At 38.4% G+C, this 24,062-nt stretch overlaps 1 protein-coding gene across 6 annotated transcripts in view; it reads right to left on the reverse strand.

The window, feature by feature from the left end:
- MAPK14 (mitogen-activated protein kinase 14) overlaps positions 1 to 24,062 on the reverse strand; it is a 103,945-nt gene that overhangs the window by 54,668 nt on the left and 25,215 nt on the right. For all 6 annotated transcript variants that reach the window (XM_045390739.3, XM_045390740.3, XM_065542947.1 and 3 more), the window contains 6 exons: positions 18,038 to 18,096; positions 3,913 to 4,024; positions 3,185 to 3,214; positions 2,805 to 2,852; positions 923 to 1,037; positions 272 to 343 (listed from right to left, as the gene is read on the reverse strand). In XM_045390739.3, the coding sequence (XP_045246674.1) occupies positions 272 to 343; positions 923 to 1,037; positions 2,805 to 2,852; positions 3,185 to 3,214; positions 3,913 to 4,024; positions 18,038 to 18,096 (436 nt within the window). The remainder of the gene's footprint in view (positions 1 to 271; positions 344 to 922; positions 1,038 to 2,804; positions 2,853 to 3,184; positions 3,215 to 3,912; positions 4,025 to 18,037; positions 18,097 to 24,062) is intronic.

Consider the following 24,062-nt stretch of genomic DNA (forward strand, 5'->3'; position numbering starts at 1 on the left):
TGGGATGATTAATAAGGGATTGCTGCAAAAAGAAGACAGATTTGATGGGTTTTTCAACTTATGAGGAATTTTTCCAACTCATAAAAGTAAACTGAAGCCTCTTTCTTGGCAAGGCAAGCTACTCAGTAAGAAGAAAAACTTCATAATGCATTATCTAGACTATAAAAGCAAAAAACTGAGAGCCTTCCCTAGAGATAAGTAAAAGGAGTATACATCCATGGACACTGGAATACAGATAAGAAACAAGAATCCAAAACTTTTTAAAGGATACGGTCTGTGCCAGGAAACAATGTTCTTCCAGTCAACAGCTCGGCCATTATGCATCCCACTGACCAAATATCAACTGGCAAAATTAAAGAGAAATAAAAGTACATGCAATGTCACTGTTACTATTCTTGGCAACAATGGCAACAAATGAAACCGTAACTAGGGGTGAAATATTCAAATTACTATTTAAGACATCTGAGGCTCAACAATCATAGTCATTTTTACAGAAATAAATAGCTTACTAAGATCACCTGACTAAAGGGCTATTCAAAGGTGTGGTAAGTCAAAACATACTTAAGAGAAATAAGCTGTTTAAAAAGGGGTAAGTTTCGTATTAGCAGAATGGTAGATTCTTCTAAGTAACATTGAGGGGTTAAAATTATGGATTCATTGTCTTTAGGTATAAGTACTCAGAGAATATATTAAAATCTAAATAAATAAAAACCCAATTGCTAAATCACAAGATTTAAAGGCTGTGTATAAAACCCCACTTCCCCATCTGAGGAAGTGAAATATTTTTACTTGTAGGCTTTAAAAGGATCACTGAGGGAAGAAAAGATATTTCTTCCCACTCCCACCATCTCTACTTCTGAGAATCCCAAATGCATCCAACATGGAATTAAATAAGGCCCTAAATAACCAAGGCAAGTAATACCTGTCTGGTTGTAATGCATCCAGTTCAGCATGATCTCAGGAGCCCTGTACCACCTAGTGGCCACGTAGCCTGTCATTTCATCATCTGTGTGCCGAGCCAGTCCAAAATCCAGAATCTAAAGGGCAGAAGAGGAACAGACAAACTGCTAAGACTGAGAGACAGGGGAAACAAACAAACAAACAAACAAACAAACAAACTTCTGCCACCTTATTAAAAAGGAGAACAAAATAGCACTTTCATAAAGAGATTTCCTGGTCCATGCTTAGAATGTATGGGAAATATACAGCAAGAACTTAAACTGAAATTACAAAAAGCAAAACAAAAACCTAGGTATTTAATCAAGTGCAATGAGAACTTATGTCCACACAAAGGTTTGCACATAAATGTTTACAGTTGCTTTACATAGCCTCAAACTCAAGCAAATGTCCATCAGCAGGTGGACAGATTTAAAAATTCTGATATGTTCATAAAACAAAATACTATTACCAATAAAAAGGAAGAAACCACTGACACACACAATACTGAATCATTACACAAAGCAAAGGTCAGACACACAAAAATACACACTATATGATTCCATTTACATGAAACTCCAGAAAAGATAAACCTAATCTATAGTGTTAGAAGCAGATGCATAGTTGCGTGGAGTCAGAATTAGGGGTGGAGGGATAGGGATTGACTAGACTAGGAAGGGACACAATAAACTTTTTCTTTTTCTTTTCTTTTTTTTTTTTTTTGAGACAGGAGTCTCACTCTGTCACCCAGGCTGGGGTGCAGTGGCGCAATTTCGGCTCACTGCAAGCTCTGCCTTCCTGGGTCTATGCCATTCTCCTGCCTCAGCCTCCTGAGTAGCTGTGACTCCAGGTGCCTGCCACCACGCCAAGCTAAATTTTTATATTTTTAGCGGAGATGAGGTTTCACCGTGTTGGCCAAGATGGTCTCTATCTCCTGACCTCATGATCCACCCACCTCGGCCTCCCAAAGTGCTGGGATTACATGCATGAACCACTGCGCCTGGCCATAAACTTTTGAAAGTAATCCAAATGTTCTTCGCTGGGAGCAGTGGCTCACACCTGTAATCCCAGCACTCTCAGAGGCCGAGGCAGGTGGATCACGAGGTCAGGAGATCGACACCATCCTAGCCAACATGGTGAAATACCATCTCCACTAAAAATACAAAAATTAGCCAGGCGTGATGGCATGCACCTGTAATCCCAACTACTCAGGAGGCTGAGGTAGGAGAATTGCTTGAACCCGGGAGGCAGAGGGTGCAGTGAGCCAAGATCTCACCACTGCACTCTAGACCGCAACAGAGCGAGACTGCATCTCAAAAAAAAAAAAAGAAAAAAAAAAGAAATGTTCTTTATCATAAATGTGATAGTTAAGTGGATACATAATTTTGCCAAAATGAAAATGGTGCGTTCTAATGTATGGAAATTTTTTTTTTTTTAAGTTAAAAAAAATGAAATGGAACAAAATAAGTTCTAGAGCTGCTTGCTCTTTAGAAAAAATTAATTCACTTATCTTTTATTTGAATTATTTTGAGTGAGTGGGTTTCTGTCATTTCTCCTCTTAGAAATGTATTTAATGTAGTTATCACCTCTTTAGGACCACTTACTTGATATTTGACTATTATCTTCCTTTATTATGAATATATTAAATTTATAATTTAACTTTATGTTAAAATAAAAACAAGTGATGCCACTTTCAATGTCACTTAGCTTACTCAGAAATGGTTTACATTTCAAAGTCTGGTAATAAAAATAATATGAATTTCGGATAGTCACGGCTCATAAATCTACTCCCTATGAAAGTTTGCCTGCTTAGTCAAACATACAATCTCAAAGTAAAGCAAACAATGAATACTGTCTCTTCATTTTACCTTCAGCTCACAGTCTTCATTCACAGCTAGATTACTAGGTTTTAGGTCCTAGGAAGCAAATACAGGGAAGACAGGATCAACTTCATGATGCATGATCAATTTTCCCCCTACAGGTAATAATGAGGATCCAGACATAAAAGACTTCATCCAGCTATCAAAACATAATCTCCATCCTACAGTCAATGTCTAGTCCAAGTTAGCTTTACATAGAACAAAACTACACAACTTCTTTCTTTAATCAGCCTAAACCTAGAGTAAAGTTGCAATCAATCAACATTTCAATGGCTAAAGTAAGTTTAGATTAGGATCTTGGCTAAATCCCATTCTTCCACTCTCACCCCACTTCCCCAAAATAATGTAATCAAAGTCATAATACATACCCTGTGAATTATGTCGGCTGAATGTATATACTGCAAAAAAGAAAAAAAGTCAGTTACCTCCAACCTTCTATTGTCACATTATATAACATATTTGCTGCACATTTTCATGAATCAGTAAGAACTGCTAGTGTTAACAGTAAGATTAGAAATCAGCGTAAGTAACTATCAGTATTGTGTACATTTACCATAACTATAATTTCCACAGCCATTGACTCCACTCAGTTGAGCTTTTTATCTATTTTCTGGTTGGTACTCTAGAGCTCAATAAGGACTCAAAGCAGCTAAATATCAAAGATGGTTTAATTTTAAAACACTGTTTACCTGCCCCTCCAACAAATAAATTAGTCTTTCTTGAGGATTTTTTGAAAATCTCAACATTACACTGACCAGATATTAGATCACATCAATAAATTATTGTTTAGATGTAAGAATGAAGAGTCCTTATCTTTCAGATGTGCATACTGAAGTATCTATGGGTGGTATTATATAATGTCTAGACTTGCTTTAAAATAATCCAGGGCTTGGGAAATACAAAAGAAACATGATTGGCCATATGTCGGTAACTGTTGTCACTGAGTGAACATGGCAGTTTATTGTACTATGACCTTTACTTGTGATTTTATGTGTTTGAATTTTCCGTAAGAAAAGTTGTTTACTTGTTTAAGCCCTAAAAGGAGGGGAGAAAGGCAGAATTATTTTTTTAAAATTATTACTTATATTATCTGTACCTTTAGACCTCGGAGAATTTGGTAGATAAGGAACTGAACATGGTCATCTGTAAGCTTCTGACATTTCACAATGTTGTTCAGATCTGCCCCCATGAGATGGGTCACCAGATACCTAGAAATTAGTGAAAAGTTACATAACAATCTAGAACCCCTAAGAAAACTCTTATCTTCACAAGACTTTTATAAGTTTTCTGTTTTTTTTGTTTTTGTTTTTGTTTTTGTTTTGAGACGGAGTCTCACTCTGTTGCTAGACTGGAGTGCAATGGCGCAATCTTGGCTCACTGCACTCCACCTCCATCCCAGGTTCAAGCGATTCTCCTGCCTCAGCCTCCCGAGTAGCTGGAACTCCAGGTGCCCACCAACACACCCAGCTAATTTTTGTATTTTTAGTGGAGACAAGGTTTCACCGTGTTGGCCAAGATGGTCTCGATCTCCTGACCTCATAATTCTCCCACCTCAGCCTCCCAAAGTGCTGGGATTACAGGCATGAGCCACTGCACCCGGCCCGACTTTTCTAAGTTTTTAAGGGAAGGCAACCCTTCCCTTAAAATGGTAGCTGTACCACGATGACAGCTAAAAGTTAATAACTACTCGTTTTTTGAGGGGAGGGGCACCTCATTACCTCATTTTCAACATTGCTATTCTTTTACTTTTCTTTTTTTAGAGACAGGGTCATGCTCTGTCATGCAGTGGAGCAATCATAGTAACTCACTGCAACCTCAAATTCCTGGGCTCAAGCGATCCTCCTACTTCAGCCTCCCGAGTAGCTAGGACTAAAGGTGTGCACCACCACGCACAGCTAATTTTTAAAAATTTTTCTGTAGAGATGGGGTCTCACTATGTTGCTCAGGCTGGGCTCTAACTCTTGGTCTCAGGTGATCCTCCCAATTCAGCCTCCCAACATTACTGTTCTAACGTTAACTACCTGCCATCTATTCTAAACATTTACATACTTATTCCTACTTGACATAACCTTTTTCAGGTTATTTCAAGAGAAAAGAAAACAGGCCAAGCTTTGTGGCTCACACCTGTAATCTTAACACTCTGGGAGGCTGAGGCAGGAGTTTGAGATCAGCCTGGGCAACATAGGGAAACCCCATCTCTACAAAAAATAAAATAATAATAATAATAATAATAATAAAAGCAAAAGTAGGGATTAGAAAGATACATGTGTCAGTATCAGTTTTCTTAAAAATATTATTCTTGCATGACAAAATATACAGTATAACTTAGTGCATGGCTATAATTAAGTATCTTGTAGTTTTAAATCCACCAGTACATTTTCACCTTATTATAAGCCTTCCACGTTGTAGGTTCTAAAATAGGAGTATTTTTTGATTTTCTTTTTTTTTTTTTTTTTCTTTTTGAGACGGAGTCTCACTCTGTCGCCCAGGCTGGAGTGCAGTGGCCGGATCTCAGCTCACTGCAAGCTCCGCCTCCCGGGTTTACGCCATTCTCCTGCCTCAGCCTCTCGAGTAGCTGGGACTACAGTAGGCGCCCACCCCCTCGCCCGGCTAGTTTTTTTTTTTGTATTTTTTAGTAGAGACGGCGTTTCACCGGGTTAGCCAGGATGGTCTCGATCTCCTGACCTTGTGATCCGCCCATCTCGGCCTCCCAAAGTGCTGGGATTACAGGCTTGAGCCACTGCGCCTGGTCTATTTTTTGATTTTCAAACTATAATTCTTTTTCAGGAACGACTAGTGAAAGGATTTTGTTCATTGACAATATTCCTGCATTTACCTTACAGGAAGGAGGAACATATTTTATCTGGAGGCAAGATGAGGCATTCCAGAATTTCTCCTCACAGGTGTGGTGCTGGTTATTAATTCCATCTTTATGTGGTAAGATTAGGGAATGATTACATTCAAGTCCAACAGGTTCACCACACATATTCTAGACACAATGTCTTAAGCCACTCATTACTGTATTACGCAGTTATGGAAACATAAAAAGTAGATCGGTACTAAAAAGGCTGATTTTTTTTTTTTTCTTGAGACAGAGTCTTGCACAATCTCGGCTCACTGCAATCTCCACCTCCCAGGATCAAGTGATTCTCGTGCCTCAGCCTCCCGAGCAGCTGGGATTACAGGTACGCACCACTGCGCCTGGCTAATTTTTGTATTTTTAGTAGAGGCAGGGTTTCACCATGTTGGCCAGGCTGGTCTCGAACTCCTGACCTCAAGTGATCCTCCCACCATAGCCTCCCAAAGTGCTGGGATTAGAGGCGTGAGCTACTGTGCCCGGCTAAGAGGCTGAATTTTTTAAAATATGTGTAAGTTTTATTTACTGTCTAAGAATCATTCCTATTCCTAAGGTTGGGTAATAATATGTATCACCTGAGCTATAAAGAATGCTGATTTCATTTCATTTCTATTTTCATTTTTTATGAATTTTGGAGGGAAGAAAGCAAGTCAGTAATTTAGATCTATTATTAATGTATTATAAGAATAAACATGCGTGTGTGTGACCTCTCTATATACCTACACACACAACTCCAAGAAGAATGGAATTTTTTTTCTCTATCATAATTTCCCTGTAGGGCTGCCATGGTTAGTTCTCAATTTCATGGAGATCAACAGGACCTAATCTAGTTGTAACCTTAAGATTTTAGCATTTCATATTTTTAAAACTTACATGTTTATACTGCCTTGAGGAAAGAGTAGACTCTAAATGTAATTTAATAAGTAAATGAGATTGAAACGTTTTAAGAAATGTTCCAATCTCAACATAACATAACCAAAGACACTAACTAGCACTTATTCTGTGTCCAGCACTGCAGTAAGCAGTTTATTATGTCCACGTCTCATATACTCCTCCCAATAACTCTGTGAGATAATGTCCATTAGTGTTCCCATTTACTGACAAGGAAACAGAGACAGAACAAGGATAAGCCATCTACTGAAGGTCAAAAAGAGTAGTAATGTCAGGAGTTGAATCTAAAACTAACTGACCCCACAGACCATGATCTTAATCACAGCACATATCTTCCAACAATTCTTTCAGCTGATACAAAATTTACATCAAGGGAATGACCTTTTTAAAAACTCTTATAAATGTCACAATAACTAGCGAAGCAGTATGTCTGAATAATGTCCTTAATAATTCTCAACACTGTATTTACTATCAAAGCTAATCTTAACTAATAAAGAAGGCTGGCAAGAACACAGCAATATTCTGTCCTAATCACAGTTACTATATTCTTTAACTCTAAATTAATGCATAAGCTGAGGAAGACAGAATCCAATTTCAGTCTTATAAGACTACTTTGCACATAATTATATTTTTTGACATTGGAAAATAAGAGGGTTATTCTTTCAACTTTTCTAAATAATTTTATGGAGAAGGGACAAACATAACTTATCTTTAAATAAAACCTAAAAGTCCTAACTAATATGCCTGAGCTAGTTCACAAAGGTTAGGCAAAATTACTAATGAAAGTATAGCAACTTCAAGTACAACTATTGTGTTTAAATGGTTATCAGTGACTTAAGAAATCTTAGGCAGCCAGAGGACCACTGACTGCATGGCCCGAGAGAGAGACAGTGTGCTTTTAGTTAGAACATTTTACCACGATGTAATTTCTCTCAAACCCTTTCCCCCTCAGAGACCACATCCATTTTATCACCAAAATTTAGAGAAAGGGTGAGACTGCCAAAACATGTAAGTTTGTAAGATTAATCACTCTATATAGTAATAACTACCAAGCATTACTACTAAGCTACAATGAAATAAAATGAAAGGCATTATTTATGGCAGAAGTGTCTTGCAGGAACTAACATAATCACTATACTTGTTTCCAGGAGGCCCAAAGACCAATCCATGACCACCAACTGTTACATTCTAACTCCCATATAGAAAGATTTTCAAAATAAGTCTTGCAACAGAGGACAAAAGCAAGCATCATACAAAGTTGCTGACTGTTTATGGAAGACGCACCAACTTCTAAAAATAATGAACAGGATGGGGGGCAAGGAATATAGATGAGCACATTTTAAGTAAGTACATTCCAAAGGAGGCATTAATGGAGAGTCACATAATTTCTACAGTATTTGTTTCTGGAAAGCATAGTCAATTACATTTTAAAGACATGCCTAATATTGTCAATGTATATAACACCTAAAGTAAATTAAGGAAGGTCAGACTTGAGTATGGTTGGAAAGCTATCTAGTTCTCACATCTTTACAACGGAATTAAGTAAGTTGGCCTTTGTTAGGCTAAAAGCTGAAAACAGAACTTCATGGACTGATACAAATCTTGTTTTTCACTTTCCTTGTGAAGTTGGTCTTCTTTAAATTTAATCAAAGTATAGAGATCACAAATCACATTTCTCAAAGTGACTCCTGTGAGTAAAATGTACTGTGACAGCAAGAAGGAAGAACTCTGTCATAAATGCTTTTCAGTACTCTAGACAGCACCCCATTCTACAGCTTCATTTATACTTCTTGGATAATATCCAATTGTTAAGACCAGTACCACCGTCCCTGCCCTCTTTCTCCCCACCCTCCACTTTTTAAAGCACAGAATAATCAGAAAGAACCTATGTAGAGGGCGGGCGTGCTGGCTCACGCCTGTAATCCCAGCACTTTGGGAGGCTAAGGCAGGCAGATCACAAGGTCAGGAGATCGAGACCATCCTGGCTAACATGGTGAAACCCCGTCTCTACTAAAAATACAAAAAAATTAGACGGGCGTGGTGGCAGGCACTTGTAGTCCCAGCTACTCGGGAGGCTGAGGCAGGAGAATGGTGTGAACCCGGAAGGTGAGCTTGCAGTGAGCCGAGATCGCGCCACGGCACTCCAGCCTGAGCGACAGAGTGAGACTCCGTCTCAAAAAAAAAAAAACAAAATAAAAATAAAAAAAGAGAAAGAACCTTTGTAGGAAAAACTCTTCTATATCTGTATCTACAGACTGGCATCTCTTACCACTATCAGTCCTATTCAAAGAAATTATCAAAAGGCAAAAAAAAAAAAAAAATTTATTCCATATTTAAACAGCATGCTTAAAACAATCACAGGGATTGACAATTTGTAAGCACAACCTTCTGCAACTCACCTAGTGATCCCTGGGACTTACTACAGTCTATTCTCAACGCAGGGGAAGAGTGATTCTTTAGAAATAAAAATCAGATCAGGGCATTCCTTTCCTCAAAAGGCTCCCTATTTTACTGAGAGTAAAAGACAAAATTCCTTTCAATGGCAGAGAAAGCCCTACCTAATCCAGTACACTGCCCCCATTTATGTCTCTCATTATTTCATAGTCTACATCTCTCTCCCTTGCTCTTAGCTCCACACTGGCCTCCTTGCTCCAGTTCCAATATATCATGCAGTCGGCCTCAGGACCTTAGCACTGACTGCCTCTTCTGCCTGGAATGCTCTTTCCCTAGATATCCCCAGGTCTAATTCCTCTGCTTCTTCACATTTTTGCTCAAAATTCATCTCAATAAGGCCTATCCTTACTCCATTTAAAATTCTATCTCCCCCCCGCCCTTGTACTCCTAATTCCCCTTTCCTGTTCTACCTTTTCTTTTTAGTTATAGCATTATTGTCTGCTAACAGACTATGTAATTTCCTTTTTTATATGCTCACTGTTGTTTATTGTTATCTGCTTGTACAATGTTCATGGAGGGCAGGGTTATTTTTTGTTCCCTGTAGTATCTAAAGTACCGAGAACAGTGTCGGATAGATAGTAGGCACTCAATTACCACTGAATGATTCAGGACAACTCATACAGCACTACTGGTAAGACAAGACAAGGGCTCATTTTATTGAAATATGTGTGCCAAAGGTCTTATCTGTTAAGCAGACCAGACTGTTCTAATTTAGGGGTAAAAGAACCATTCAGCAGCCAAGTAGGCAGCTTAGTAGGCTTATTTCACAACAAATTATTCTCACTTGAAGCAAAGATTACTAAAAGATGCCCTCTACATTACCTGCATCAATGAAACTAGACTCAATATTTTAACATATAGTCTACATTACAGGATGAAAACAAAAAAGCTAGTCAAAGGAGAGAGCACTGAGCATGCTTTCAGACAACCAAATCCTCAACCAGTTATAAACAGTGACAGCGCAGTCATTTATTCATTCTATCACTCCATCAACAAATATGTATTTCTGGGCCCTCAAGATGCAGCAGTGGGAAAGGCAGATACAGCATTTAGATGAAAGGAAGGCATATATGAATATATAATCATAATAAAAGGACATATAGTGCTGGAGAACACACAGGAGAGGGCCCCAGCACAGACTTAGGAAGGAGTGAATTAGAGAGAGATTGCTGAAGGACTCAAACTCTAAGCTAGGCCTTGAAGCTTCTTGACCTTTTAAAACTAGCTAATCTGAGAAAAAAGTGGCATCTTACTGATCATGTCAAGCAAAAACTGAATGATATTTTCTTGAGATAGGTAACTTATTTAAGATTTCTAACGTGAGTTTGTGAAAACACCTACAAGGAGTTTCACCACCCACCATCTCCATTTCAGCAGACCTCTCTGATAAAAAAAATAAATTGTAAACACAAATGTTAATAGTTAACTCATTAATCTTTTTCCCAGACCACTTCTCTTCCTGTGTTCACTAACTTGAGCACTTAGCCTAGTTTCAAGCAACTAGGCTAGGTATTTCTTTCAGCATTATTTCCAAAAATACCATGTTTAGTAGCTAAATTAGGAAATAACCTATAAGTCCAAGCAACCAGGCTAGGTATTTCTTTCAGCATTATTTCCAAAAAGATCATGTTTATTAGCTAAATTAGGAATAACCCTAAACATACACATATGCGCACACACACACCCAGAATTCATTAATGCACAATTTTCATCCAAGTACAAAAGAAGAATCAATAGTTATTTTCATTTAATACTCTCCATTCCATACAAATCTCTTTTCTGTATACTTTACATATTTCCTTCATTCTCTGTCTGGAATAAATTTCAGCTTCCACATCCTATTCCCTGTTTGCTTCTTCGGACAGTTATTACCCTCTTTAGAGGCTTTTCTCCACTAAGCTTCTCTAATATTCTGAGTTCATGCAGCACCCTGTAAGTTGTCTAGACATTACAGATTTGACTCACCCCTTCAGTTATTTTAGGTAAGCATTTCTTAATAAGAAATGCCTCATTTCTTTAATAAGATCATAGCAATTGGAAAACGAGACAGGCCCTTAGTTTCGGCATCTTACATAGAACTTAACATAGTATTTACTCAATAAGAAGGGGTAGCAGACTTTCAAATAATAATCATAGCCTTAGATCAGAAAAATGTGATGAGAAATAGGTTTAGAGCCAAAAGACCAGGGAGAGATGCAATTTTGTATGTGATATTATACAATTAAGTTCATCTCTCTCAACCTCAGTTCCCTCATCTGAAAATTAGAGATAATATCATCTATTTCACAGGGTTGTTGTGTCAAATGAGATTATGTGAAAGCCTTTTGTACCCTACAAGATGTTACTGAAAAAAAGAAAGCTGGTGTTACAGAACTGCTCACCCACATGTTTTGTCAGTTTCACTCACAAGCATAAGATCCTGTTTTTAAAGAAAGGACATAGTTGTAATGTTGGCAAGAAGTCAAACCAAAATAAATTCAAGTCACATATTCACAATGAGAAGCATCATTACAAAAATTTAAGTTCCCAGAAAAGTCTTAAATCCATTTCAGATTTTCAACTAGTATGCTCATCCAAAATATTTCCTAATGTGTTAAGGATCCAGAAGAAAACTGCCTCTGGTAAAATGATATCTTTTTATCACACACTATGGAATGTGTTTGTGTGGGGAGGAAGGGGGAAAGAGTTGTAACTATGTCATCCCACAGAAAAATAAAACCTTTCATCCTTTTTCCAATTCCATTTCCAGTTCCCAGTACCCTTTGATCTCTTCTCTAAAGCAACCACCTTAATGAGGCTTAGCTTACAAAGCCCCAAAGATCTAGTCCCTCCCCATTCCAGCTTCATCTTTTGCCATATACACCTCTATTCCCACCAAACACACACATACATACACACACACACACACACACACACACACACACACACACACACACACACACACACACACACCCCTCTTCTGCCCTCAGCTCCCTCTCTTAGCCCCTGGATGAACTTGCACTTTCCCCACCTTTCCAACTCTCCTTCATCCCTTAAGCCCTCTATGTATACATCTTTTTTGCAGAGGCTTTCCTGAAGACACTCCATGTCTGGGTTAGGTGGCCATACTATGCAGTCCTTTAGCACTCTATACCTGCCCTATAATGGCAATTCTTGTGTTCACCTGTTTAACAAACAATAGAGTGCATGTTACTGTTCTAAGTGCTAATGATTCAGCAATGACGAAAACAAACTCCATGCTCGAACAGAACTTACAAACGGAGGGAGAAGACAGACAATAACAAAATTTGCTAAGAACAAAGCAGGGTAAGGGGTAAACAGTGACCAGTAGGGATACTATTTCAGTTAGAGTGGTAACAAAAGAAGAACTTCTAATGAGAAGACCCTTGGGTAGAGTCCTGAAGGAAAGGAGACAGTCATGTAGGTATGTGGGGAAACAGTTCCAGGGCAATAACAGAAACTGGTGCAAAGGTCTTATTGCAAATGTGGTTGTCTGTACTCAAAGAACAAGAGGCCAGAGTGACTGGGGTGGAGACAGAGTGGAAAGAGGACTAGGTGAGGTTAGATTAGAGAGTACACAGGAGACCAACTCATATAGGACCTTTTAGATCTTACCACATGGTATTTTGTTTGATCATTTACACTGTTCTTCTCTCCCGTTAAGAGCCTCAACTCTTATTTATTGCTATATTCCTCAGAGACTATTACTGTGCCTAGCATAAGGTATTCAAATATTTATTGTACATCATCAAGTTAAAATGTAAATCTAGAAATTTCCTTTACCAATTCAGTGTCTTCAGCAACTTTTACATTGAAATAAAAAGCTAAACATATCAGTTGAGCAATCATTGTCAGTAGGTGGAAGAAGTGATCTCTCCTCATTGGTTTTCACTATAACAAGGGCTGCTGATTAGCCTTGTTGTAGGTCTTCTGCTCTACCACGGTAGAATCCAAAACCCCACTTCAATTTCACTCTTCAAGAATGAAGCAGAGATAAGGAATTCAGTGCAAGAAACCTGGGATGGGAACTTGTAAAATAAAGGGAAAAGTATCAGAAGACTAATTTCCACTTACGACAATTCAGTTTCCATGAAATTTGAGGAAATAGTTCCCAGGAGGAATCAAAAAATTCTTCACTGCCTACTAGGCTTGTGCAAAGAACCACTACAGTTAAGAAAAGGTGGGGGCATGGTGGCTTATATCTGTAATCCCAGCATTTTGGGAGACCAAAGTGGGAGTACTGGTTGAGTCAAGGAGTTCAAGAACAACCAAGGCAACACAACAAGGCCTCAGGTTTACAAAAAAATAAAAATAAGCTGAGTCTAGTGGTGTGAGCCTGTAGACCCAACTACAAAAGGAAAACACACACACACATACACACACACAGAGAAAAGGCAATAATGTAATAATACTAAATTACAGCTTGCTCTGGTGTTAGGTTCAAATATTGGCTATTTAAGATTTTTGCATTTCTACTGGTAATATTTGCTGCATACACAGGAATATATATGCATGTCTCTTGCCAAACATTACTATCAAAAAGCCAACAGAGAGGCCCAAATGATTTCCAATCATTTAAGAGATCTAGATATACTGTATCTTTACAAAATGTTGCCATCTGTACAACCACATCCTATGGCGGTCAAGAGCAACTCAGTATATCCATCTTTTAACACTACATTTTCCAAAAATAATCTCCATCTGTTAGATTCAGTAACTGTATATTGTTCCTAATGTTCAAAAGGCACTACCTATTATTCTTTTCTCAAAGGTATAGTCTTCATTTGTAAGAATTTAAAACATAGCAAAAATCTGAAGTAGTCATGCACCACAAAACAATGTTTCAGTCAACAGTGGACCACGTATATTACTCTGTCACCCAGGCTGGAATGCAGTGGCGCAATCACAGTTCAATAAAACCGCCGCCTGTGGGCTCAAGTGATCCTCCCACCTCAGACTCCCCAGTAGCTGGACTACAGGCATGCACCACCATGCTCAGTTAATTTTTTAAATTTTTTTGTAGAGAAGGGGTTTCCCTATGTTGCTCAGGCTGGTCTCCAGCTCTTGGGCTCAAGTGATGTGCCCACCTTGGCTTCCCAAAGTGCTGGGATTACAGGAGTGAGCCACTAAGCCTGGCCTACAGTACCCTATTTTTACTGTATGTTTTCTATGCTTAGTTATGTTTAGATACATAAATACATAGCACCATGTTACAGTTACCTATAGTATCCAGTACAGTAACATGCTGTGCAGGTTTGTAGCATAGGAGCAACAAGATATACCATATAGACTAGGTGTGCAGATTATACTATCTAGGTTTGTGGAAGTACACTCCGTGATGTCTGCACAATGACAAAATCACCTAATGACATATTCCTCAGAACACATCCCAGTCATTAACTGATGCATGGCTGTATATAAATTAAAAGTGCTAACCGAAACATAAAGGCACAAATACACATACCACATGATTAAAAGTCAACTGTAGGCCAGGTGTGGTGGCTCACACCTATAATCCCAGCATTTTGGGAGGCTGAGGTGGGCAGATCACTTGAGGTCAAGAGTTCATGACCAGTCTGGCCAATACGGTGAAATCCCATCTCTACTAAAAATACAAAAATTAGCCAGGCGTGGTGGTGTGCACCTGTAATCCCAGCTACTTGTGAGGCTGAGGTAGGAGAATCACCTGAACCTAGGAGGCAGAGGTTGCAGCGAGTTAAGATCATGCCACTGCACTCCAGCCTGGGTGACAGAGAGAGACTGTCTCAAAAAAAAAAAAAAAAAAAAAAGAAAAGAAAAGAAAAAAATCAACTGTAAATCTGAAAGTAATTAGAGATTTTGCTAATTACCATTTAAAAATTTGTGTTCAAATTATAGCCTGCTCTAAACAGGCGGCTTGTAGAACCACTCTAGCCTAAATTATGTCTGGCTTGGCCGGAAGTGTAGGTTTTTGTTTACTTGTTTTGTTTGAATGTGAATTTGAATACTTTTAGGAGGTGCAGATGTATTTTGCCATAGACCCCACCACTCCCAATTGTGTAACACTGAACCTCATTTATGTTCTTTGTGTGACCCTAAATAACTTTAGAAAATACTGAAACTGCCGGGAGTGGTGGCTCATGTCTGGAATCCCAGCACTTTGAGTGGCCTAAGAGGGAGATCACCTGAGCTCAGGAGTTCAAGACTAGCCTAGGCAACATAGCGAAACCCCATCTCTACCAAAAATACAAAAATTAGCTGGACATGGTGGCCCACGCCTGTAGGCCCAGCTACTTGGGGGACTGAGATGGGAGGATTGCATGAGTCTGGGAGGCAGAGGTGGCAGTAAGTCGAGATCTCGCCACTGCACTCCAACCCGGGTGACAACAGGGCAAGACCCTGTCTCAAAAAAAAAGAAAACACTGAAATAACTATTGTCCTGAACTACAGTGATTTTTTCCGTGATATGAATGTCACAGAAAAAGTAAACAATGGAATATTTTTCTAAGGGCAAACAAGTTCATTCTATTTTCAGAGACTTTCTGTAATTTGAAACACCTCAGAAGTCAACGACCTCAATTCTCATCATTTTACAGGGAAATGACTGGGCCTATAGTGGTAAAGTGACTTGTCCAAGGTCATACAGCCAATTGGTAGCTTGGATACAACACTGCTTTGAATTTGTTTCCCGCAACCAGACACTTTCATCAAAAGGAAGGGCGACTGTTTCTGATTATTCTGAGCCTGTGCCAACACTCTGCTCCGTGTTCTGCACTCAGTAAGTATTCAACAAGTAGTAATGAGATTTGCTTCCAAGAGGTAAACTCAGTTATTGTTTATAAAGAACAGAATCCAGCTAAAGTAGAAAAAACAGATTCCTGCTCATCAGCCATAGTATTTGTTGAATGAATTAATAAATGAATGAATGGTTGAATGAATGAATGAATGAAACTTTAGTTCAAAGGTAGACTTGTAGTTGCTGAGTCCTTACATGGATAAAGGATCCAAACAAAGGCAAAACTATCAGTAACATTTAACCTTTTAAGAAGACACTGGCCTTAATTAAGGTCTTTTCACACAGGAAAAATAGGTTCTCAATACAGTTCCAGACTGTCCAGTTAGGCCAAAGTACAGCATTTTGCACTTTGCACAAGTCAGCAAATAATCATTTCCTTTGTTATGTAAATCCATCCTTAGTAGACCTAAAATTTTGGGATCTAACAGCTCAGATCTAACTCAAATGTTTTCCAAAGTAATTCACTAACACATTACTTCAGCATTTCTTCCACATTTAGGGAAACTATTTTTTAAAAAACCATCATTCTGCAACATTCCCTTTTCCAACTACAGCATACAGTAGGGCTCAACAAACTGTAATATACATGCCCTTGGGTAACATCCAGTAATCTCTGGAAGCCTCCATATTCTTGTACCAAGCAAGGCTGCAAGAAGAACAATTTTTCTTAGTTATTGGCTATTTTTTTCCTTTGTTTCTTAAACTTTCATTAGCAGGGTCAAAGTTAATGTGGCCAAGGAGATCTTGTAGGTAGACCAAATTCTCCTCTCTCAACTTCTACTCTCAGCCATACACTGTTCCAACTAAATTCAAATGGTGGAGAAATGTTTTTGTCACCTTTCCTCCTTCCCTTTCCATTTCATCTTCTTTATTTCTTTCTCCCTTTCCTTAGACAGAACATACAAGTTCAAACAAATCCCCTGTGTGTTCTGTGGGAAAGGAGTAAATGGTGTTTGTGATCAGTCCAGGATAAGAATGGGAGAAACTGAAACCAGGATAAGGGTGAAGAGAAACTGGTTAGGTTCAGCACCGGAGTCAATGGGGGAATGGAGGTTAAGGAAGAGAAGTAATGATCTTCAATTCTGTTTTGGCTTTCATAACGTAACCGTTTCCATTTAGGAATGCCAAAATTTCAATGGGACCAAAAGTATAACTGCGTTTAAGGTTTTCTTCTCTTTTATGGTATAGTGTATCTGTGAACTGGGGGCAGGGAGAGCTGTGTCAACTCAGATACTAGAAAAGCTATTATAGTAGAGAGCTCACACATACATGGGAACAGTTGCTGGAATCTGTCTTATGCTCACCAATGTGCAACCTGGGCAGGTGAAGGCACTAATGACACATGTGGCAACCCCTGCCAATGGGGTCAGGAGCCAGTGGATTCATGATCCCTATCTGAGATGCATTATGTACAGCTTCTTAGATCTTAGCAGTTTTCAGCCCAGTTGTCCATAGTGGTGACCAAATCAACATATCCTCATAGAAGCTTTCTCTCCTTCCCTGTTTCATTTTCCCTAGCCCCTACTACCAGTTCCTGAGAATCCCAGGCTCTGCTTTCTAGGGGGATCCCAGGTTAAAATAACAGAGGTGGTTACAAAGCTGGGAGAAGCCTTTCTCAACATGTCTGCCCCTTATCCCAGTGTAGCAATCTAATACTTCAAGGATCAGTATGTAGTTCTAGTATCACCTCCCACATGCATGGGCGATAAAAGTGGAGGGAGTTTATATGACTGGGGCTCCATTACATTTCTTGAAGAGCACTTTAAAAAGTTGGGACCGGCCAGGTATGGTAGCATGTGCCTGCAGTCCCAGCTACTCAGGAGGCTGAGGTGGGAGGAACATTACAGCCCAGGAGCCTGAGTTCAGCCTGGGCAATATCACAAGACCCCGTGTCTTTTAAAACAACAACAACAACAACAAAAAAAAAAAACCAAACCTGGGATAAACACTTTGAAAAGAAAAAATCCATAGTCAAAACTCTCTACTCCTTTCTCCATCGAACTTTTGTAAGAATTCAAGACTGACTCTTCAGTGGGGTACAATGTGCCTGAAATGATGCAAATACTAACACACCCCACCCATAACATATATCTTCTGGTATCCACCCCTACACCCAGAAAGAGTTGCATGATAGGAATAAAGAATTTTTTGAAGTCTGTATGTTGCTAAATGGTTCAGGAATAGAAATGGGCTATTAGTCTTCATTCTGTAGACCAGGAAGGCAAATGCAAAAGATTTACTCACACATCATTGAATTCCTCCAGAGACCTTGCAGGTGTAAAAACGTCCAACAGACCAATCACCTGTAAGAAAATATAAAAATTAAACAGTAAATAAATATTAAACTCAGTAGAGTACCCATCAGGTCTTAATCTTCTTTTCTTTTTTTTTTTTTAAGAGTCAGGGTCTAGGCCAGGAGCAGTGGCTCATGCCTGTAATCCCAGCACTTTGGGAGGCTGAGGCGGGTGAATCACCTGAAGTCAGGAGTTCAAGACCAGTCCGGCCTACATGGTGAAACCCTGTCTCTACTAAAAATACAAACATTAGCCAGGCATGGTGGTGGACGCCTGTAATCCCAGCTACTCGGGAAGCTGAGGCAGGAGAATTGCTTAAACCTGGGAGGCGGAGGTTGCAGTGAGCTGAGATTGTGTCACTGCACTCCAGCCCGGGCGACAGAGCGAGACTCCGTCTCAAAAAAAAAAAAAAAAAAAAAAGAGTCAGGATCTCACTCTTGACATGCAAGCTAAAGTACAGTGACACCACCACAGTTCATGGCAGCTCAAGTAATCCTCCTGTCTCAGCTTCCCAAGTAGCTGGGACTATAAGCACATGCCACCACCATGCCTAGCTAATTTTTCTTTTTTTGTACAGATGTGTCTCACTAGATTGCCCAGGCTGGTCTGGAACTTTTGGCCTCAAGTGATCCTCCCATTTTAGCATCCCAAAGTGCTGGGATTACAGCAGTGAGCCACCATGGCCAGCCAGGTCTCAATCATTTTAATAGGAACTAATTCAAAACCAGCTACCTCAGTTTCATAACATCACGTCACATCCTTAGTAACTCCAACTAATTTTCTACCCAAATTATGCTTTTGTTTTCTACTTGTTAACATCAATTCTCATATTAACCCATTTTACCATTAAAAATCTTCATCTCTTTAGAATTTAATCATATGTAGTCAGTAGTTTACCAGAAGGCAAAAAGATTTAGGGTACCTGCGTTACGTATGTACTAATGGTCTAATGAATTAATCCAACAGGAAAAAAAGGTCACATGTCCATGGTTGTTACCATAATAATGTTTTTAAAAAATGTATTCCATGAAAAATTTCCATCTTAACTGTATAGCCTTCAAAACTGACATATTTATAGCCTCAAAATATTCTCAGTATATTCTTGGTATTATTCTCACAAAGTCTTAATGGATCGGGTATTTAAATCAGACAATTTAAAAATGAAAAAAAAAAGTCTATCTTTACACAGGGATAAAGCAAAGAGCTACTTAATAGCCCAAGGTCTTTGAAAAGTTTTCTGATCATGAATTCATCCACATACAGCACCTCCATCCCCCACCTCCCATTCATTTTCCTTAAAACCCAGGCCATTCGTTTCTACAGTTAGGTATTGACAAGACAAATAAGAAATATTATAATTCGGCCAGGCGCGGTGGCTCAAGCCTGTAATCCCAGCACTTTGGGAGGCCGAGGCGGGTGGATCACGAGGTCAGGAGATCGAGACTATCCTGGCTAACATGGTGAAACCCCGTCTCTACTAAAAATACAAAAAACTAGCCGGGCGTGGTGGCGGGTGCCTGTAGTCTCAGCTACTTGGGAGGCTGAGGCGGGAGAATGGCGTGAACCCGGGAGGCGGAGCTTGCAGTGAGCTGAGATCACGCCACTGCACTCCAGCCTGGGAGACACAGCGAGACTCTGTCTCAAAAAAAAAAAAAAAAAAAAAAAAAAAAGAAATATTATAATTCATTTGTAATACGCCCAGCCATATTTGAGAGTATCTGGATATGAAGCAAGACTGTGGCCTCACTAGCACACTGTTCTAACCTGCCAACTTAAACACGAAGCTCTAGAAGTAAGATATGTTAATACTCAAAACATTATCATGAAAAAGATCTTCTAATTAGGATGTTACTCCACTCATCCAAATATCAGGCTTTTTTTTTTTTTTTTTTTTTTTTGAGACACAGTTTCGCTCTTGTTGCCCAGGCTGGAGTACATGGCACAATCTCAGCCCACTGCAACCTCTGCCTCCCAGGTATAAGCGATTCTTCTGCCTCAGCCTCCCGAGTGCACCACCATGCCTGACTCCAAATATCAGACTTTTTAAAAGCAACTTCAATTTTACAGTCTGAACCTGAAAAGGAGGTGGTGGGACACATACTTGGAATTTAAGAATAAGTTTCAAGTCCTTGAAAATTGTTCCAAAGGAAATAGAGTCACTTTCAGATCCCTACCCAGACAACAGTATACAAGAAAATCAAAATTACCCATAATTGTACCACCCATTATAACCATCATTAACATTTTGAGATATATTTCCTTTGATTTTCTGATGTACATAAATTAAATTGGGGTTATACCATGCACAGTTTTATATCCTGCCTTTTTACTTAATATTTAAACATTTGTATACAGCATATCTATCATTTGTGTATACCATAACTTAACCAATTTCCTATCTTTAGACATTTAAGGAATACTGCAAGAAAAATATATGTATTTTGCACATCTCATATTTTCTTCCAGGAAATAAATTTCAAGAAACAGAATTACAGAATCAAAGGACATCAATATATTTAAGAATCTTAATATTGTCAAATTGTCCTCCATAGAGGTAAGGCCAACTTACATGCCCCCCCTCCCAATACAGTACCCGTGACCTCATTCATAATAGTGCTTTAAATTTAAGTCAAATCCATTTTCTTTTACCTTTTCCATCTAAACTGTAATTGTTTCCCTTGAGTTTGGTACACTCCTGGCTTAAGACCTCTGGACTTTTAATCATTCTCCCTTACACCCACTTCTACTTAAGGTAACTGAGGTCCAGAAGCTAACTTTATTCACCTGTTCCAATATTTTCTAATCAAAGATTCTTGTTATTTGAGATGCCCATCTCCTCAATATAATAGAAAAGTTTACAACTATTTACATTGTTTTACATTGTTTCCATTGTGATTGTGAAAATCACCCTCCTATGGAAACTAAATCATTAGAGATCCGATTTACACATGCAAGAGTTACCTCAAAGACAAAAAAAAAAGTCAAAACTATTTTCAAATAAAAACTCCAATTTCAAACTGAAAACATAACAGACATTTTGGAACCAAACAGCTATAAGTTTGAACCCCAGTATCAGTCTGTGATTTCTTGGATCCAAGAGCTTATAATTTCTTCATTCCAATAACCTTGGCACTTGGAACGGAGCCTGGCATTCAGCAGGAGCTAAAATGAATGGCCATTATGTAAATAATAATTGGCAAATACATTTGGTATCTTCTCTTGAGTTCCACTTTCCTCGTATGAAAAACACGAGGACATCATTGCTTATTTTCACAGTCCTGACAGCAAGACTGAGCAGATAACGTATCTGAAGGTGGCTAGGACAAAGGACTGACCCACTGTGGATCATCAGAATAAGTGGTGACCACAGCCCATACAGCTGAATAGAGAATTACAAAATACAATATACCTAAGCAAACTATCTAAAGCAGCTACTTCCATTAACAGAATTTAAGACATAAAGCTCAACTATTCAAATGATTAAAAAGCATGACTGCAAGAAGAAAAACAAAGTAACCTGAAAAAAAACAGAGAAAAGCCAACTAGTAAATACCCTAGCAAATTTTAATTTCCTAAAAAGGGCAATATTTATAACATTTAATGTATTTAACATAAGGACACCAAAAATAACAATTTTGAGATTAAAACTACTCATGTTAAATCAAAGTACTTAAATTTTTGATGGGTTTTCACAAAATACCCCTCCCTCCATTAATCATATTTATGAAATATTAATCATAAGGAAAATACTGTAAAACAAAAAATTCTCAGCATTAAAATAGATCTGGAAAATATTTTAGGAATCTATTCATTTCTCATTTCTTTTTTTTTTTTTTAATATAATAGAGACTGGGTTTTGCCATGTGGCCCAGGCTAGTCTCAAACTTCTGGGTTCAAGCAATCCACCCACCTTGGCCTCCCGAAGTGCCAGGATTACAGGCATGAGCCACTGCACTCATTTCTTAAATGGAAATTCCCTTCTAAATCAAGTCATATTTTAGTCTATTTCCTTAACTCCTTCTGCTGTTACATGACTTCAGTCACCTCAAAGTAATCCAGGAATAAAAGTTTTAGAAAAGACATTTATAATACAAATAAGCAGCAAATATCTCTAATGATTATCCCATCATGGTCCAAAGCCTGGCAAATATAAATCATATTTTTTATCAAATTAGCACACATCCAAAAAAAATACTTTAAAACTCAGTATCCAAAGACCATATTTAGCATATTTAACAACAGCACATCAAAACAATCTCTTGGTCTACAATGGTAAGGTTAAATCTAAAGGTTCCCAAATAAAATTTACAAAAGAATTTCTTTGATCATTTTTAAATTCTAAAATGTACAGATCTCTAGACCCGTATGTGGGCCATTTCTGTAGTGTCTGCCCAGACAGCAAAAGGATGCAGCTGGCAGGCTGCCTCCCTTTAATCTTTCCTTAGAGCAGGTGTTAATGAGATCAAGGTCAGAAGTTCAATCAGGAATGGTCCAACTAACTTTGTTCAGAGAGAAACTCTCACAGTCACAGAGGACATCCCCTAGCTTCAGTCACTCACCTAATAAATGTTTTATTTATTATTCATGATCACTAACAGAAGAGACAACTCAAGATGAACTACCGACTGTGGGTCAGAGGCATTTTTGTGTAAAAGATCACATGTGCCCTCTGGCACCTGAAAATTGTATTGTTACCAACACTTAAAATGGTCACAAGTTTTAAGCTTCTGTTGCTGCTGCCTGTAGGAGGTTTGGCAGCTATAAAAATTGGATGGTGACCCAAAACAGTAATTTTTTTAAAAAGAAGAGGAAGGTAAACGAGACAAATTTCTCTGAAAACCCTCAATTAAACTTACTGGAAGTTTTGGTTCTTTATTGGGTAAAATTACTTTTACATTGTAAGCACCTAACAAATGTTTTTAAAATAGGCTAAAATGCAGGAATTTTTCTACATTGAGTCAAGTCTTTTGGCTTCAAACATTTGCCAACGGAATAGAGAACTATGAGACATTCAGCTATGTATCTTATTTTGTTTAAGTAACAAATCACTGATATCTAGGTGACCATCTACCGCTAGTAAGCAAGACACTTATAAAACAATACATGGAAATTAAAATCCTATTTTTCTAATACCATGATCCCTAAACACTGGCTTAACATATTTAGGAAGAAAAGCAAAACAATCAAGTGTAGCACTGATAATCTCTGAAACTAGATGTTCTTAAATTAGTGTAGCCACATCAATAAGATCCTAGGGGCTCCCAAAGGTGCTCTGGGGTTCCATAAATGCTTGGCTTGCATTTCATTTTCAAAATCTCCTTTATACTTGCAAAGCTGTGACACTATCTCTGTCACATATAATAATGTGTAATGAAAAACAGCATACACACTCAAGTGTGTTAAAAATCAAATGCAAACACATCCCTTAAAGCTGCCAGGCCACCTTGATTTTATGCAGACCTAGGAATAAAGTTTCTGCTGCCAGCTTTTTCCGCATATCTCAACTTCTTGTAAACATGTCACTGATTAGGAAAGCTGCAGCTCCACACTGAACATTCTTAAAACTCAGGTTTGCACATAGCTACTTATGTAAAATTATATTCAGGAATAGAAGTTTTCTGTAGAAATAGGATTTCCTCGATACTATACAATCAAAATAAAATGTGAAAATAAAAAGCAGCAGCTGTGATTATAATGGTATCCATAATCCAATTACAAATTTAAGTCTTAATGTTCTCAATTTAGAAGAAATTTGCACTAATGAAACAAGTGTATGCTAATGAAGAATCACTTATCTGTGACTTTTTTCTCGCTATGAAGAAGTTAAATTACTAAAACAGTCTAAATAGTCAAATAATAAATTCACAGATTTTGAATTTTCTTCTGCACAAAAAACAAGCAGTACAGCCAAAGGACTTTGAAATCTCTATGGCCAATGCTTCCACGATGCTACAAACTCCACAGTACCCTTCATA

Source organism: Macaca fascicularis, chromosome 4 (assembly GCF_037993035.2).
Source record: "Macaca fascicularis isolate 582-1 chromosome 4, T2T-MFA8v1.1".
Lineage (NCBI taxonomy): Eukaryota > Metazoa > Chordata > Mammalia > Primates > Cercopithecidae > Macaca > Macaca fascicularis.